This window comes from Marmota flaviventris, chromosome 3, assembly GCF_047511675.1.
Source record: "Marmota flaviventris isolate mMarFla1 chromosome 3, mMarFla1.hap1, whole genome shotgun sequence".
Taxonomy (NCBI): Eukaryota; Metazoa; Chordata; class Mammalia; order Rodentia; family Sciuridae; genus Marmota; species Marmota flaviventris.
The window spans coordinates 22,000,859-22,018,137 of NC_092500.1; the positions used below are offsets into that span (position 1 = coordinate 22,000,859).

General features: G+C 40.1%; 1 protein-coding gene across 15 annotated transcripts in view; it reads left to right on the forward strand.

Annotated features, from left to right (window-relative positions):
* The window catches only part of Anks1b (ankyrin repeat and sterile alpha motif domain containing 1B), a 1,114,759-nt gene that overhangs the window by 1,043,480 nt on the left and 54,000 nt on the right, over positions 1-17,279 (forward strand). For 9 of the 15 annotated variants that reach the window (XM_027947591.2, XM_027947674.2, XM_027947839.2 and 6 more), the window contains 2 exons: positions 55-162; positions 2,162-2,341. The exons of 3 other annotated variants lie outside the window; for them this stretch is intronic. In XM_027947591.2, coding sequence (XP_027803392.1) covers positions 55-162; positions 2,162-2,341 — 288 coding nt within the window. The remainder of the gene's footprint in view (positions 1-54; positions 163-2,161; positions 2,342-17,279) is intronic. 3 more of the 15 variants (XM_027948338.2, XM_027948405.3, XM_027948490.3) reach the window with 1 other exon arrangement.

Sequence of the window (17,279 nt, forward strand, 5' to 3'; positions counted from 1 at the left end):
AAATGATTTCTTTTTCTCAAATGAAATAGTTAACCCAAATACATGTTGTTTCAGGTTTTAAAAATCAATTTGATTGGCCACAGGAAACGCATTTTGGCATCTCTGGGAGACAGGCTGCACGAGGATCCTCCACAGAAGCCCCCTCGGTCCATCACCCTCAGGGTAAGTGCCGCCATGTTCATTTTGTTCTCTTCCCCTCCCCCCAATAATTATTTTGTGCAATAAAATGACTGAAGCAATAGATCAAGAAATATAGGCTGTTTTCTACGTAGCTTATCTGTATAAAAAAACAATCTTCCTTTAAAACAGGATTTGTCTTTCTCAGTTACTTAAATATATGTTTTAGAGATTTAGACATTTATCTATAATGGAATTCAGTCTGTCAAACCACGCCTCTAAAGAACCACACCTGTATCCCACATTCCCATCTACACCAAGAGAGAGGAAATTAGTTTTCTGTGAGACTCCTCAAGCCCACAGAAAGGAAATCGATCAAGGACCACAGTTAAGTAAAGATCAATTTAAATTTAACCTCAGGGTCTTCTGTTTTCAAGAAGTGAAAATTGGCCATTTTTACTCACTTCAAAAATTAAGAATAGAGAATCCAAAACGTTATTTCATAAATCATATGTATCCCTTTCAGCTACATTTTAGAATTATGGGGTAGAAAACCCAGAGAGAAACCCAGAAGGTAAAGTGGAAGGGCAAGGAGGACAAGAAGGAAGGGGTAGAGAGAGATGATTCCAAGCAAATGGCTGTGGCAGGGAGTCGCCGCCAGCTGCTGGTTTCATGAACCCCACAGATCGTTTCTAAAATTCATCAAAAAAGCCAAGATCTCTCTGGCAAGTAAGAGAGTCCCCACTTGATTCTCTGTGTTTAGTCTGGTACTTGCTCGATTCTGATTCCCTTCCTGCAGGTATCAGAAAAAGTAGCCATAACAAGCTGAACAGAAGCGTGGCCCTTAGACATAACTGCCCCTGTGAACCGCCTCTTATGAACTGCAGCAAACCGCAAGCGAGCGGCAGGGCAGCCAAGGGTCAGGCAGGGCAGGAGCCGTTAAGATGTTAAGTGTGACTGCGCTTTGAATAAGAAGAAAACATACAGAGTTTTCGAGGGATGCATAAGAATTGTCTTCAGGAGGGAGCCAGGAGGAAAAGCCATTACTTGGGGAGCTGGGATATACTACTTAAGGACTTGGGAGCAGTGAAAGTAGAAATAGGACTCATTTTTCCCCTTCCAGAAGAGGAGCCTCCTGTAAACTGGGTAGAGGGTGATGAAGCTAGAAAGGGCTTATCCACCCGCCCTGCCCTCCGTTTGCTACATGGAAGGGGAGGAAGCCATAGGCACCATCAGTGTGGTCATGCTGAACTCCCAGCTACACACTCTGCTCCCTGGCCTTTCCCTTTTAGCCTCTTGCTCTGACTCCCCAGAATAGACTTAAGGGAACAGCAAACTGATCAAAGACAGAGATTCCCAAGCAAAAGTTTAGGACCTAAATCTGGGCAGGGAGGTCCATAACATGTCAGGGAGAAGTGGTCTACAGATTAGGCATGATCCCAGTCCTCTTCTTACCTGCCAATGCTAGAGCCCAACCTACTGCCTCCCCTTGCCTTACACCTGGCCAGTTTCCAGCTTGAATTGTCTTTGCCATTGAAAAGTATCCTCTGTCATATATGCATTGCTCTGCAGTCTGTATGTCGTGTGACATGCTGTGTTGCCATTGTGTCCTCTTCCCGGTCCTGTTGTCAGACCACTCTTTGGTGGAGGATCAAAACCCATTGGGTCCCATTTTAGCTTCTCATCATGGCACCTACCATGGTGAAGACACACTCCTGCAGTTCCCTTGTAAACACATGTGATAGTGTGCCGGGTGCCTGGCAGAGGTGGGCCTCCCTCCTGAGGTCATCCATGGTGCTGGTTTAAGAAAACAGAGCCTTATTCTTTGTACTTTAAACTTTTGACCGGAAATACTAGTGAGGGGTAATGTTGACTTGATAATGCCATTAATAAAATAAACAGTGAAATATCATCCATTCCTTTCAGTTGATTTAAAAAACGACTCCCCACCCCCCACAGTTTGTCTTGTCAGTATTTCGCAGTTTTGAAACCAAAGGTGAGCCACAAAAACATGGTATTTATTTCATGATGTATTTCCATTCAGGAACCCAGTGGTAATCACACTCCTCCTCAGTTGTCTCCATCACTTAGCCAAAGCACTTACACCACTGGTGGCTCCCTAGACGTTCCTCACATTATCATGCAGGGCGATGCAAGGAGGAGAAGAAATGAAAACTACTTTGATGATATTCCCCGATCAAAACTGGAGAGGCAGATGGCCCAGGTAAGGTGTTCAAAAGCCTCTGTGATGTTTTGCTTTCACCTGTACCAGGTAATGCACTCAAATATTGAACAGTAGCTTATAATGGATGCCTCTTGTCCATGCCTAACTGGAATTTTACCATTTTGTAAAGTGTCCTTCATTCCCTGCTCTCTTGAACTAGCCTGGAACAGAGTTTTCCAAGAGAGGAATGTATATACATATCATTGTTATTCATTCCTACTGAACAAATCATGCCTGATGTCATTGCACCCCCAAGTCTTTGCTCTAAAGGGAATAATAGTGTGTCAGAATCCAGTCATCATAAAAATAGGTAATAAAACTCTAAATTTTAAAATGTTGTTTGGTCGGATAATAGGGCAGAAGTTGGAGAGGAGACTAACTCCATATAATGTTAATTTCCTCCCAAGCTGACATGTTTTTATAGACTTGTGCTACTGGGACTAGTGGCATTATCTCCGTCACCTTGAATAGTTGATATTGATAGTGCTGCCTGACACAGATGATTGAAAAGAGGGCTCTGTCACTTTTAGACCTTTCCTCAGAAGATTCAGTAGCCATAGCTAAACAGTGGTTCTATTCTGAAGGTACATTAGAGGGTTAGCTATCTTTGCAGCTTTGCCCTGCGATTCAATGATCTGATGTATCGACAATTATTGGCAGAACCAACTCTTTTCATCCTCATTCTAAGTTCAAAATGATGTGCTCAGAGTCTCTTTCTGCCTCCCACACCTGAGATGAGAATCTCGAGGTGAAAATTTGACTGTAATTGCTTTGCCTTGGTTGTTAAAGATTTTTCTCAACTGTTTGGTGAGATTCTGTTTTTAAAAAGCTTTTGATAAACATTCCGCACTGCAGCTCACAAAAGAAAAATGTGAAGAGAATGTTCTAGAAACCATGGCTATTCTGCCTGTAAATGCCTTGGAGAGAGAGGAACTAGAATACTGTCTCCTTTCCACTCTCAATATTGAATCATTCTCAGGGAGTGGCATTGTTGGGATTATGGATAATTTTTTATTGAAGGGAGATGGAAAATATAGGACAAATAAGAAAAGAATAATTCTCCCAATTTCTGTTGTTATGTATTGTCTTTAAATCTTTATTATGTTTTCAATGAAGTTCTTTTAAATAAGGAGTAGGAAAGCTTTCCCCCCAGGCTATTCGTTCTTTTTCTGCTATTTGTTAGTATTTGTGGATCACATACATGGTTCAGTATCTTCAGTGACAGCATTTCAGGGACTCAGCTTATTTTAACCTTGAACCATATTGTCTTCATGTATTAGTTCAAACCTGGACTTTCCTGAGCCCTCGTCTTCCCTGGGGAAAGCAGTATAGTTGTTTAATGAGCATTAGCTATTATTGACTGTGTCAGCTTCAGTGACAGAATTACCTGTCTCAGCTGCTCCTATAATTTATGAAATTACTCCACATAGGGCAGTTTTTTTTTTCCCAAAGAAGAATTAATTATTCTTCTGCCTGTGAGAGATAATCTATCAGGATTGCTCCTTTAATTTCTTCCAGAGGTTCCCAAGCAGGGACAGGGGTACTTTCTGAACAGCCCAAATCTTAGTCCTAACACTGCAATCATAAATGCATACCTTTTAGCAGTTGTCTTACCTTCAGAAAATTGAATGAACTTTCATCTGCCCAGGTAAAAAAAGCAAAAAGCGGAGTGAGATAAGCAGGCTGATGTGATGCAGTGAGCTGTATCGCAGCTGCGTGTGTGCTTGTTTACACGGAGCCAGCTAACTAGGGTCGAATGATGCAGACATGGGCTCCATCAGCAACCAAGAGCTTATTAGAAGCTTTCTAAAATCCTGCAGTTCAATACAGCACTTTAGCTGCAGAGGAAATAGGAGATGGCACTACAGGAATCTGATCAATAAGAAAAAAGGATTCTGGGATCTTTAGATTGTGTTAATTGCAGTTTTTAAATTTGTTTTGAGAATGTCCTTACTCTGACAAAGCAAAAAACCATGGAGAAATGAATTTATCCCTCTTAAAAACAGTGTCATTTCAAAGCTTTAACCTGTCAAAACATGGAACACTCGGTCATTTTGTTGTTGAACAGCTGTATTCATGCGACTTTTCAACCTCGCAAGCACTCAGTTGATGTTTTTTCTTATTTTCTTTATTCTTCTAATAATTTTTTAAATCATTTGCTTTTTAATCATCTGAAATATTGGCTCTAGACCATGTTTTTCCCTGGAGTTATATGTTAAACCAATAAAGTTGTGTCTTCCTAAAGACCTGAATTAGCAATTAAAATCCCCATAAGCATGCAGCTCCCTAGTTACACCTCCTCCCAACCAGAGCTGTGTCTGTGGCTTCTCTCCAGAGGTTGCTCCCAAGAGGCTTACTGTAGCTTGGTTAATGCTTGCCTAATCCACCTCTATTTCCCACTAAAATGCAGAAGTCCACCTTCAGGCTTGCTTTCTTACCTGCTAAAAGAAAGAAGAACTCAGTTAAGAGAAAAATCACCAGGACAGATTGATGTTCTTGGAAACCCTTCCGCTTCTGCAGGTTCAGCTGAGCTTGCCCTGGAGTGGTTTGGAATTCTAATCCTCGGCCAGAACCCCTCAGCTCCTGGTGGCGGTGGTAACCCACAGGAGTTTTGCCTTATGAAGGTCTACTTCACAGATGTTTGGGGGTGCTTTACTTAAGTGAGAAAACAATGCTGAAAGTTCATCAATTTAATGTCCATTCTACCTGTTAAGTTTATTTGTTAGCAAATACTTAAAATGTTTTCCCCTATTCATGATAATTATTATTCAGTGTTGTTTAACTGCTTGTTTTTAGTGTGAACCAATATTTAAAATACCTGTCTTGGAATACAGGAGATTTGCTAATATTTGACTGTCATTTGCTTTTGTTCTGGTATAAGCAATATTCAGGAGTTGTCTTAAGAAACAAAACTGAGCTCAATGCTAGTAGCATATTTTCAACCACTGCATGTAATGATGTAGACCTATCTGGACAATAGGCTTCCTACTATGCTGAAAACATAGCTTCTCTGGCCTGTAATTCTAAGTTGGTCTCATTAGCCTAAAAGGTTCTGAGGTGCTTCCCCATTTCCCTACCCTAATAAGTGAATATTGCACTCATATTTATATAATTATACCTTAATGTGCATAGTGCTTTTAAATTTCTAGAGTATTTTTGACATCTGTTTATCTCATTTTAGCATGAACAAGGTGTCTTCCACACTGTTGATGTGCACTTAGCACATGGCAGATGAGCATTTAATTCTGGGTTCTGTGGAAATGAGATAGTAAATATAAATATGGGAAAGACACCAGAAGGAAGAAACTATTTTCACTATTTAGAGCTTAATTGCAATCCTTAGAAGTTTCCCTCAATGATGAGAAGTCAAAGGACTCTTCCAATGAATAAAGGAGGGTGATGGAATTAATAAGGTTTAGGGACCAATCCTTCTCCGACCGATGAAAGAAGGAAACAGAGTTTTCAAATGCTGAAGCTTATGACTATTGATAGAAGACTTTGATTTATGGAAATACATATGAAAAAGTGAAATAGTATGTGTATTTTCACAAAGTAGAAAAAACTCTTCAACAATAAGAGAAATACTTATCTTTTTATAAACTTTAGCTTAAATATTAGTGAAAAAAATCCATAATGTTCAAGTTCTTCTGTTTTGAATGCTCTCATTGAGATACCCACAATATTGCCTGGGGCAGTATTTCAGGCCTGCTTAAGGCTTTTTCCAAATTGTGTCTAAATCATTAGAAAGTCAATGCAGTTGGCAGTCTAATATTTCTTCATCTAAACAGTAGCACTTAATAAGTATGACTGGATCAATTACTTAGTTATTTGAAAGCACTTTACATATATTAGTTCTACAAATGTTCATTCTTTTGATATTATTAAAGGAAGAGAGCCATGTGGAAGTGCTGCTATGGCCAGGTCCCTGCCTGGAATTCCACACACAGTGTCTTATTTAATCCTCACAACAGCCCGTGAGGAAGCCGAAGTGGGTGAGTGCTGTGCCTCACAGCAGGTAAATAGTAACTGTGTGACCTGGACCAAGTCGTGTGGTGTCTCCGAACTTCAGTTTTCTTGTCTTTGAAATGTGGATGAGGCCTGCTTCTCAGGTGTGTGTATATCAGATAATGTATGTGAAATCATAATTAAGCTGCAAAGTAATGGACAGATGGGTAGGGAGGTAGGTAAATGACTATAAATTCTAACATACCATCTGTGAATCCCTAATTCAAAGGTCCTTGACTCATTGCAAGAACAATTGATGCCAAATGCAAGTGGTCAGATGGCTGTAGCATTCTATAAAGACCATCTTTTTATTCCAGTGTTATCCATACTTAGAATGTATATTGAGAGTGGAATTGGAATATTCCTTTTGATTATATTAAGTGTGTAAATACGAAGTCCACAATACAGCATACATCATGATACAGAGGGATCAGCCCCAAATACCCTCAAAGCCAGGGATAGCAGAGGATAGAAGGAATCCTCCGTCAATTCAAGTTACACAAGTATGTCCCAAAAAATACCTTATGGTAATAACATGTTACTACTATAACATGGTTACATAAGACAGTGAGAAGGAGAGGAATTTTGCCTTAAATAAAACTTAGAACTTTTTTAAAATACATAAAACACAAAATAGTTAGCTAGAGAAGTATGAATATTCCAGAAAGCCTTGAGGCAAACACCTAGTTCTCTCTAGAAAGTGAAAAGATTGTAATTTATCCTACTCTATTGGTCCTGAGGAAAAAGGCCTGTTTTTCCTCAAAATTCTACCCATCACTCTGGCATTATGGGAATTTACAGAATGAACCTTCAGAAAATAATACAGCTAGGTTGAAAGGAACAGCATTTAATGAAGTGATTTCCCCCTGAAACTCAACAAGTTTTCTTATTACTGTTAACAGCAGAAAATTTTTCACGTCTGTAAGTTAGTGGCTAGTTTTTAATTTAGATCTTCATCACATAGCTGCCACTTGGAAAGCCTCAGCCTGTCCAAGATTTCCAAATTTCCCTCCATGAGGGTCTAAAGAGCAACTCCTAATATTTAAGCACAGACAGATAAAATATAACCAAAAAAGAAGGTGAAGAATTAACCCAGTAAGCTCTTCCATCAGGAAGTTCCAACTTGACAGCTTGTCGGTTAACAAGCTGATACCCCACCCCAGGGACCATTGGAAATGTTGGTAATATCTTGCCCTGTTTCAAGTCAAGAACTCTAGACCAAAGGTCACCCATGACCAAAGGCATCACACCAAGCAGAAGTGGAAGAGGTGCCCTCGTACTTGGAGCTTAGACCTGAAGTCTGCACACCTTGTTAATTCACATGGTTAGTTCATTGCCTCTTCTCAAAATGCATCCTTCCCTCACTGTGACCATGTAGGGATTAGGAAGTTCAGTACAATTAGTGTATTATAAATCTTGTACATCACCCTTAAATAAATAATCAGAAGAAATGAGAAAGCTGCTCGGATGGATTCTTCTTAGGTTTTGATACTCATCTTCCAAGTCTGGATTCTTCTGTTTTCTGTCAAGTCCCCCAAGGAAGCAAATGAGATGGCTGGGATTTGTCCTGACAGATCCCAGTCGGACCTAAACAGCTCAAGTTCTTTTGCTAGGAAAGCTCTGATGTTGCCACCTTCCATCCAAGTGCTGGGGCTTGATCCAGGTGACTGCTTCCAATTAAAACATGACTGTGTATGTGTGTGTGTGTGTGTGTGTGTGTGTGTGAATCAATACAAGAGAGTCTATCTTCAACTGAATAAATAAGAAAGATGACAATATATGAAAGCCTATTTCAGTGGACTTGACCTTGTGATTTTTAGCAGTGCCTTAGGCCTGCTGACATTGAGCAGCTTGTTCTCAAAGAAGCACACCAGGCTATTTTTCCGCTTGTTAAGTTTTTTGAAAGTTCTTCATTACATTCAGTCCAGTTCTTGAGTCCACAGGTCAGAGTTTTGACTGTTATGATCTGACCTTGTTAAATTTTAAAGGATAGAAGAATTCTTTTATTCTCCTTCTCCCTCTTCCTGTTCTTTTTCCAGTGTTGAAGAGGTTTTTTAATGTCTAAAGGAAATAGGGCTGATTGTGCAGTTCTGCCTCCATTAATTCTTTTGGTATATGACTGAAATAAGATATTAGTAGGGACTCTATCTCCAGATGGCTTAAGCAGAGAGAGTGTCACTTCTCTGCAATGTCCCTGTGGTCTTGGCACTAGGCATTCCCATGCTGCCTTGCTCTCCGCCTTCCCTGTCTCAGCTCTGGGCTCCTATGTATACTCTTCCCAAACAGCCTTTCTCTGCATGTGGGGAGATTCAAGCCCAGTTACTGCTAAGCTTGAACCTGCAAGAAAGACAGCTTACCTGTCCAGTAGCTCCCTCAAAGAACCCCAGGACTGTGTCCTTTCAGTTGAGATCAACCTTGTTTGGATCACTGATCCGTCCCTGAGCTAATGGGATAGGGGGTTAGGGGGTTAGGGGCAGTCAGGTTGCTGATACCGGAAGTGGGGCTAGTTTCTAAGCAGACAGAAATAGCAATTGTGGGCAACTGAATAAACTCACTTTGACTTTCTAATTATAACAATGTCTAATAGAAAATTGTTCTGTCACATGGGTATTGGTTTCAATTTTTCATATTTAATTTGATGAACTTTTAAGAATGCCCAGATTTGAAGTAATGAGATCAGGGTTAAAAATCTCATCTCTGGTATCTATTACCTCTGTAACCTTGAACAAGCCCCTTAGCTACTCCACGCTTTAGTTCATCTCTCTCTCTCTCTCTCTCTCTCTCTCTCTCTCTCTTTCTCTCTCTTTAATGTTTTTTTAATTTTTATTTGTGATTTAATGTTTTTATTAGTACAACATAGTTATATAATTCTCTCTTCTTAAGGTACAATTTTTGCCAACTATGAAGCCATACATTTGAGTTGTTTTTAAGAATTATTATTTTGAGGTAACTTCTAGGTTTCTCCTACATTATGCTTTTTGAACTACAACTGAAAATAAATGCATTTAAAGTAAAAAATCATAGTAGTTATGTTTTACAAAACCATTCTATTTTCTAGCTTGTAATCCCAAACTAATATCTCTCCATGTGGAAACAGTAGTTCTTATGAATGCGAACACTGTCCAGGAAGTTCTTATCCATGCTAATTAGCCTTGGAGCTCTTTGGGAAAGGATTTATGATTTATATCCACACTTGATATTTTTACAATGTAAAGCATCTTTTAGAATTAGTGTATCTGAAAATGTATAATTATATTTTATTTAAGAATATTCGCATTCTATTTTGGTAGAAATGTATATTGGCTACATAGAGGCAAGACCTAACATTTCCTGGGTCATTTTTTATTCCCCTATAATGAGCACTCCATAATGTTTTTCAACCAGATTCCTTTTCATTAGGTAATAGGTACTATAAAACTACAGGGTTCTAGAACATGACAAATTAAACACAATCTGGGAGGTTGTCAAATATTTTAGGGAAATAACTGCCTGGAACAATGGCATATTCCCTAACTAGCTTAGCACTGGTGGTTCATTACTGTCATCCTCAGACCAAGCACTAGTTAGTAGAAACTTCGAATGAGGAAAGTGAGACACAGAGACTTTATGTTGCTTGCCCAAAGCAAGAGCATAGGTATGGGGTCAGGATCAAACCCCAAAAGGTTCCCATGCAATATTTTGAGTTCCTAAAAGAAAATTCTATTAATAATATCTAATATCTTATGTAAATGCAAAATTAGCAGAGAGTGAACCTTCAAGGTAGAACAGATAACCATTGTATTTGAAGAAAATCCTTAGCTCCTGACATCCAATGTTTTATTCTTTAAAAGTCAGAGATAACAAACAATTGCTTCATGTAAACCTTTGTGAAGTAATGTGATGCCCTTTCTACATAGATCTCTATTTTAATGAGCTTTTAATTCGGAATCACAACAATTGCAGTAACTTACATTTATATTTGTTATTGGCTAGATTCTTGTGTTCTTCTGTTAAAAGAAAAGCAGAGAATTTTAGGGGGGGTGAAGGGACCTGAAAACATATGTAGTACTATCTCTGAATTGAGGTAAGCCCCTTTCTATCCTTGACAGGCAGCCACACATTTCTGCTTCAGCTTGTCACTAGAAAGTTGGTTCCTCTCTTTTTGAGGCTGTCCCCTCATTGGAAAGTTCTAATTAATACAATTTGTGTCTTATATTGAAATGAAATAAGTAGTCTTTCCAGAACTCTCCTACATAGTTAATGTAATCTAAAACAACAAGGGATAAATGTGCTCCCTTTTGCTGAGAATAGCCCTTTAAAACCAAAAACATTGTGGTATCTTAGTCTCTCTGCATATTAGACATATCAGTTTCTTTTCAATATTATCCTGATAAGTGGGAGCATCCTGATTCCTCAACTCTGGGTATATTTGCTTTGTTGATGTTCATGCTGAACAACATTAGCGTTTTATTTAATTCTTGCACAGCTGTTCTTTATGAAAATTTCCCAGCCTTTATGAATGGCCATGAACCATGTTTCTCTTCCCAATCCTCAACAATGTTGGATTTACATTTACATTGTTCCTTTTGAAATAAAACAGTTTCATCAAGTTGTTCGTCCAGTGATCCTATATTCCTAAGACCTTTTTAGACCATAGTTGTCCCTCGGTATATCTGTGATCCTTCCCAGCTATGTACATGCCATTTATAAAACTTACCTCTCAAGTGGCCCTCCCATGCATTGAGTGAAGCTTCAAACAAGGTAGAGCTTAGGAGAAACTCTGTAGGTTTCTAGCAGAGACCTTTTAGATTGACATCATTCAAAATGATTGTTCAGCTAGACTTGTTTTTCTGTATTTTTCTCACAAGGATAAAATAAGGAAGTAGTGGGACCTCAGTAAACATCACTGATTGAATGACTTTGTCTAATCCCTCTTTTTAACCAGAAGCAAGAAACAAATGTTAAACATACAGTTAATAAATGTGCTTAAGTAAAGAAAATGACAGCCTTGATTTGTAAGAAAAGAGCATAATGTATATTTCAAAGAGATGTTACAGAAAAAAACATTACTTTGCAAAAATCTAGTTTCTTTGTAGCAATTCATATTATAATAAAGTGCTGATCACTGCTTTTCTAAATAAGTTATTAATATTTCTGCTTTTGACTGGTCCTGAAACATTTCTGAATCGGTAGTGATGGCATTCAAACTCTGAAGCAGAACAAGTAAAATGGCCCATGTGGCTATAAACAGTATGATCCCAATTGTCTTAAATTCCCTGCAGTACCTGAAGACAGTGAGCTCTAGTATATACACACAACTTTCTCTTTTTCCCCCGCTCTGCTCTATTTTTTTTCCTGTGAAGATATTTCATAAATAATTGTGTAATGCCACTTAAGGGTACAACTGTCATGCTAGGGAGTACAGGTTATAGATTCTCCCTACAAATGGAAAGCCAGAATGCTGTCAGTCAGTAGTTTTCTCTACTGGGGTAGCTGAGGGCTTATTTTAAGTGTTATCAAAACCAGAATCACAGTTAACAAGCAAAGGGAGGGAAGAAGAGGGGTGTGGAGAGGAAGAAGGAGGGGAAAGGGTACAGAAAAAGACCTTCAACTTGAACTGCTGTATTGGAATTTATATCATGCCAGTGGGCTTATCATAGGAACCAATGTGCTCTTTGATTTTTCCCTCTTTGGGATTAATTCTGACACCAGCAATCGTGGGTCATACATGCAGATGTTGTTGGAACTGCTATTGGCCTGACTTTTCCCTTCCAGCAGGTACTTACTGATCCATCCTGGAATCTTCTCGACAGACGTAGGGGAAGGTCACAAGTTGGGAAGGACTGCTCTTCAGAATGGTGGGGAAAGGACAGGAAGCAGCATTTTCTTGGGTCTATCTAGTGTTCTCTGCAAATAAAACAGCTCACCTCTTCTACAGGGGGCCACTAGTGCATTGCTCTCTTTCACTCTTTAGAACTGGAAATAGACACAGACACTGAACTTGGGACACTGACAGTGCAGCTGAAGAATCTAAATCTCATATAGCTAGTTGTTGGAGGGCATCATGTTCATCTCCAAACTCACTTGAAAGGGGAGAAGCAGGACCATTCAGTCTACAGGTGGGACAGAGGAAATAATCTGATCAGACATTGGCCTGTGGCCTCTGGGTTACCCAGACGAAACAAAAGGTCTGATTTTCTGATTTCCAAGCAGGATTCAGTTAGTGCCTCTGGAAGAAGCACCCGAAGGGCCCTCACTGCTGGGAGGAAGTGTGCATCCAAGGTGTTTGGTGCACTGTTGTCTGACTGTGCTGAATTTGTTTGACTCTATCTTTTGACAGTTCTCATTTCATCTAAGTGTCTGCCCAAGGAGCCGCTGTGTTTGCTGGCTACTGGCCGAGGCATCCTCTGTTGGAGCACCCTTTTTTCTTCTGCCTTTGAAGCTGTTTTGTTTGCTTTTCAAGTCTGTCTTGGTTTTATTTTAGAAGCACTGTCATCCAAGAGAAGGCAGGGGCTTCGTTATTCCTTTAGCTCTCATTCTGAACCTTTCATATTTCTTGTTGAATTCTTTCTGGTCAATTTCTCAACACCCTGAAGTGGTGAAAGTATTATGACAAACAGGAGAGAAACAGAGGAAAAGTTTCTTTTTTTCCCAGGGCTATAACAAGGCGGAAAAATTTCATCTCTGATAGAATCTGACTGGAGGCCTCTATTCATAAAAATTTCTTTATTAAAATAGCTACACAACAGCCACAGACTCCCGGAAGGTGTCCAGAGCCTAATTGGTGTGGTTCAGTAGATGGAGCTGTCATTAGCTTCCTCGATTGGGAGACCCACCATCAGACTCTCAATCCTAGTTCACCACTGACTCTGACAATGAAGAAAGGATCAAGTCCATAGCACCTCCTATTCTATGAACATGGATTAAGTGCAAGGCTTGTCCCTACTCACTTTGTGACCCACACCTTGCCTTCTGTAGATGACCAGTAACTCTCTTTGGAGGGATGTCAGGGGGCCAGGGAGATAGGTTCTTATGCTCTAAACTTTTTTCAAGATTTATCCTTGTGCTTGAAGAACAATCCTTTGACAATGTGGAAAGCACAGCCTTGGTTCGAACATAAGATGCTGGGGAAATACATAAATTTTTAAAAAGATGCTGGGGGGCTCCAGGAAGGCTTCTCTGAGAAGGTGACATTGAAGCAGAGAATGCAGGGCATAAGGGAGCTAACCCAGAGTGTGGGCAGGAAGGAGGGACAAAGGCAGCTGCTTTGAAGCAAGAGTGTGCGCGGCTGTCAGTTACAGAGTAAGCTGGAAGAGGGCAGCGAGGAAGCCAGAGGACAGAGGACCTTGCAGGCCACTGTAGGGACTTTGAATTTCCTTCTCAGTTAAATGGAGCTGAGTGGCACAATCTGGCTTTCATTTTAAATGGGTCGTTTTTGCTCTTATATTGAGAATAGACACTAAGAGAGCAAGAACCGAGGCACCGAGATCAGTTAGGAAACAAATGGAGTAACCTAAGAGGAAAGAATCAATGATCGAGGCCAGGACGTGAAAGGAGGGTGAGCAGATTCTCAGGTGTGCTGTGAATGAAATGTGATCCGTGAGAGAAAGGACAGCTCTGACTGGGCACCTGGAAGAAGGGGGCCACCATTTGGTGAGATAAGAATGATTTTCAGAGCAGAGGTTATTAGAAGCTTGGTTTGGGGCATTTATGGATGAGGTGTCTATTAAATGTCAGAGTAGAAATGTCAAGTAACCGCTGGATGCTGAGTCTGGACCTCAGGGGAGAGGTTTGCACTGGAGATTCAAACTTGGGAACCAGGATTGAGCAAGACAACCCAATATAGGAAGGGCTGAAGAAGGATCCAGGACTGTGCTCCAGGGATGGTCAGACAACAGGAACAGAGGCTGAGAATTGGAAGGGGTGACAAAATGTGTCCAATAAGTCAAGGAAAATGAAAAGCTGTTTCAGTTTCAGTGACTCAGGTAGGACAGGAAATGAAAAAGTGCAGTGCACACACGCCTCTTGGGAGTTTTGCTTAAAGAGAATCGAGCTAGAGATGGAGGGTGGGGTTAGGTGGAGAGAGGAGTTCATATACTTCCTCATGGAAGATGTTGCAGCACTTTCTGAGAATGTTCCAGTAAAGAGGGCAAAATAGACAAGGAAGGCAAGAGATTTATTTTAAACTACAGCATTGCTACCAACAGAGCAGGAAAAAAGTTTACCTTTTAGGAGAATAATTGTGGAGACTAATAATATTCTTTTTATTTTGTGATTAGATTTATATGCAATTGAGCTGCATTTTCTGAATGGAAGCCATGGTAACCTCAGACGCAAGATGATAACAAGTGTGAGATGTGTGTCGTTATTTAAGAAAACATCTCAGAGTCAAGGAGAGGTCTGAACTAAAGATAAAATTATACACCTTCAACTGGGTATTGACTTCATCATCAAAGAAATAAACATTAAATTCTCAATAATCTTTCAGTGATAAGACTTCTGTATCTTTGCTTAACCCTTATTTGTTTGTATTTCATAGTAATTCAGGTTCAGATAAACTAAGTTAGCATTTGCACTGTATGTGGAGAAGGAATTGAGAGACCCTTAATAAGCAAATGAAATTGCAGAGGGATGATTAACTTTTTTTTTTCAGAATTGTTTGCAAGCTCTCCACAGTAGCTCCTCTGACACAGGGGTGTGCTAATGACAAATGTTCCTTCTGTCTTCAGCAAAGTTGGCAGCCCTTTGTCAGCCTTTATGGGGAAGTAGGTAGAACTTTTCAAACAAGAAGTCTGCAAGGTTCATTTCTGGGGCATTTTGCCAAAAGTGCATTGGCAATAGTGGCAACGATAAAGTAGACCCATTACAAATGGTAACATCTAACAACAGTGGGCGATGTTTGTATAGTGCTTTACTGATTAGCAAGGACTTGTGAATCCATCGTGAGACTCCATTCATTTTGTAACTGTGTCTGGGAGCCTTCTGTGTTCCAGGCCCCAGAAATTTAGCTGTGAAAAATGCCCCTCTCTCATGAAGCTTAACCTGAGCTGCATGAACAACAACCTGGTGAAATAAGTAGGTCAAGAACTAATGTTTGCCATTGAAGGCACTCTAGTGATTAATTAAAACTTAGATTTAAATCACTGCTTTTCTAGGAATTTGGGCCTCAGAAGAAATTTTATCATTGGTATTCTCTTTCTCAAAACTCAGGGCTTCAGTGCATGTTGGACCCTAAAATAGCATGTTCATAAATATGAATTTCTGCAGTTCAAACTCTCCTGCACTTAAAAATTCATTCTAGCCCCCAGTGTCATGGTCCTGTGTCTAGGAGCAGAGACATTTCCTCATTTCATACTAGGAACACACCAATTACGTCTCGTCCTCCTGGAGCAGCTGCCCCTGTACATCTGCTAAATTATTTTCTGTCAACAAAATGACTGGGGAATCTGGAATGTATCTTCTTTTAAAAAAAATCTTAATAACTAAAAGGAAAAAAACCTAATTAACTGCCTTTATTTTAACTGTTTAAATCTGACTTTTTATCATTTGTACTTATGTACACAAGTATTAGAAATTATGGAGGCTTTACTTTTTCAACATTTAAAACAGCTTATAATGGAAAATGGTCACAGTAGTCATTATAACCTCTAAAAATGTGTAGAAGCTATGCATGAACTCTCTTCATCACGTATGTCTGCTGGTGAAATTTTTTTCCTTCATTGAGTTAATGAATTTTTTTAAAATAGCATAAGTATGGCATGAGATCCTCTCTTCCCTCCTTAACTCTGTTACTGTCCTGTGGCTGTCAGCAGATGCATTCATGTCATGGCATGTCCAGTGGGTACTGTAGGAACTCAGTGCCCCACAGTCTAAAGAGTAAGTTGCCAGGAGCAGAGCCTGACACCTGTTCAGAGCTTACAAAGAGGTGGTGAGTCCCATCTTCCACCATCAGCCACTGTCCCCACACGCAGATCAGTTGGTGCTGGGGAAGGCAGAGACTTGTTGGAGTCCCTAAGGGAAGGGCTGAGACTTTTCCTCCTTTCCTGTGGGAGAAGGGACAGAGTGCATCCCCACACTCTCCCAGCCGGGCAGTGAGAAGGGGCCCAGCGGGAATGTGATCCAGGTTGAAGGTATCTGGTGTACATTAGGGCGAAGAGACCAGGCATGGTCCATTTGAGAGTAATGATGGAAACAATAAAACTGAGGTGTTTGGATCCCAGTGGAATTGAGAGTGTTCCACAAAGTGGCTATATTTCAATATACTCCTATAACAGGAGCCTCTGACTTGCACTCCTTCCTAGCCATCCCAGCGAGCTGATTTTCCTGTGTGGCCTGTGCAAGCCACTTAGCCTCTCTGAATGTTGGCATCTTCATGGCAGCCAACAAGTGGTCTGTGGGTTACTGTTGGCACTAGAAGTGGTGAAAGTTGTAGAAGCTGTAATTGATGTAGAAGAATTAGCTCAGGAATGTGGGTGAGAGTGCTGAAGGGCCTAGGGCTCCCTGGAAGCACATTTGGTGCTAGTTATGATAGTAATCCAGCTAAGCACACAGTTAGTGTAACCAGGCAACTGTGTCCTTGGGCTTTGTACTGTGGATTCAACCAAATGCAGATCAAAAATATTTTTTAAAAAGCTGAATCGGTATCAAACATGTGCACTCTTTTCTTGTCATTATTCCCTAAACAATAAAGCATAGCAACTATGTATGTAGCATTGATACTGTTTTAGACATTCTAAGTAATTTAGAGATGATTTAAAACATGTGAGATGGTGGGGGGAGTTATATTACAAGTGCTATGCCATTTTATAAAAGGTACTTGGAGCACTCTTGGATTTTGCTATCAGCAGGAGTTCCTGGAACTAATTCCCCGCAATTATGAAGGGACAACTGTATATTTAAATCAGATGACAGCTATTGGACACAAGGCCAAAGCCTTGAGTCGACTTAACCTTCT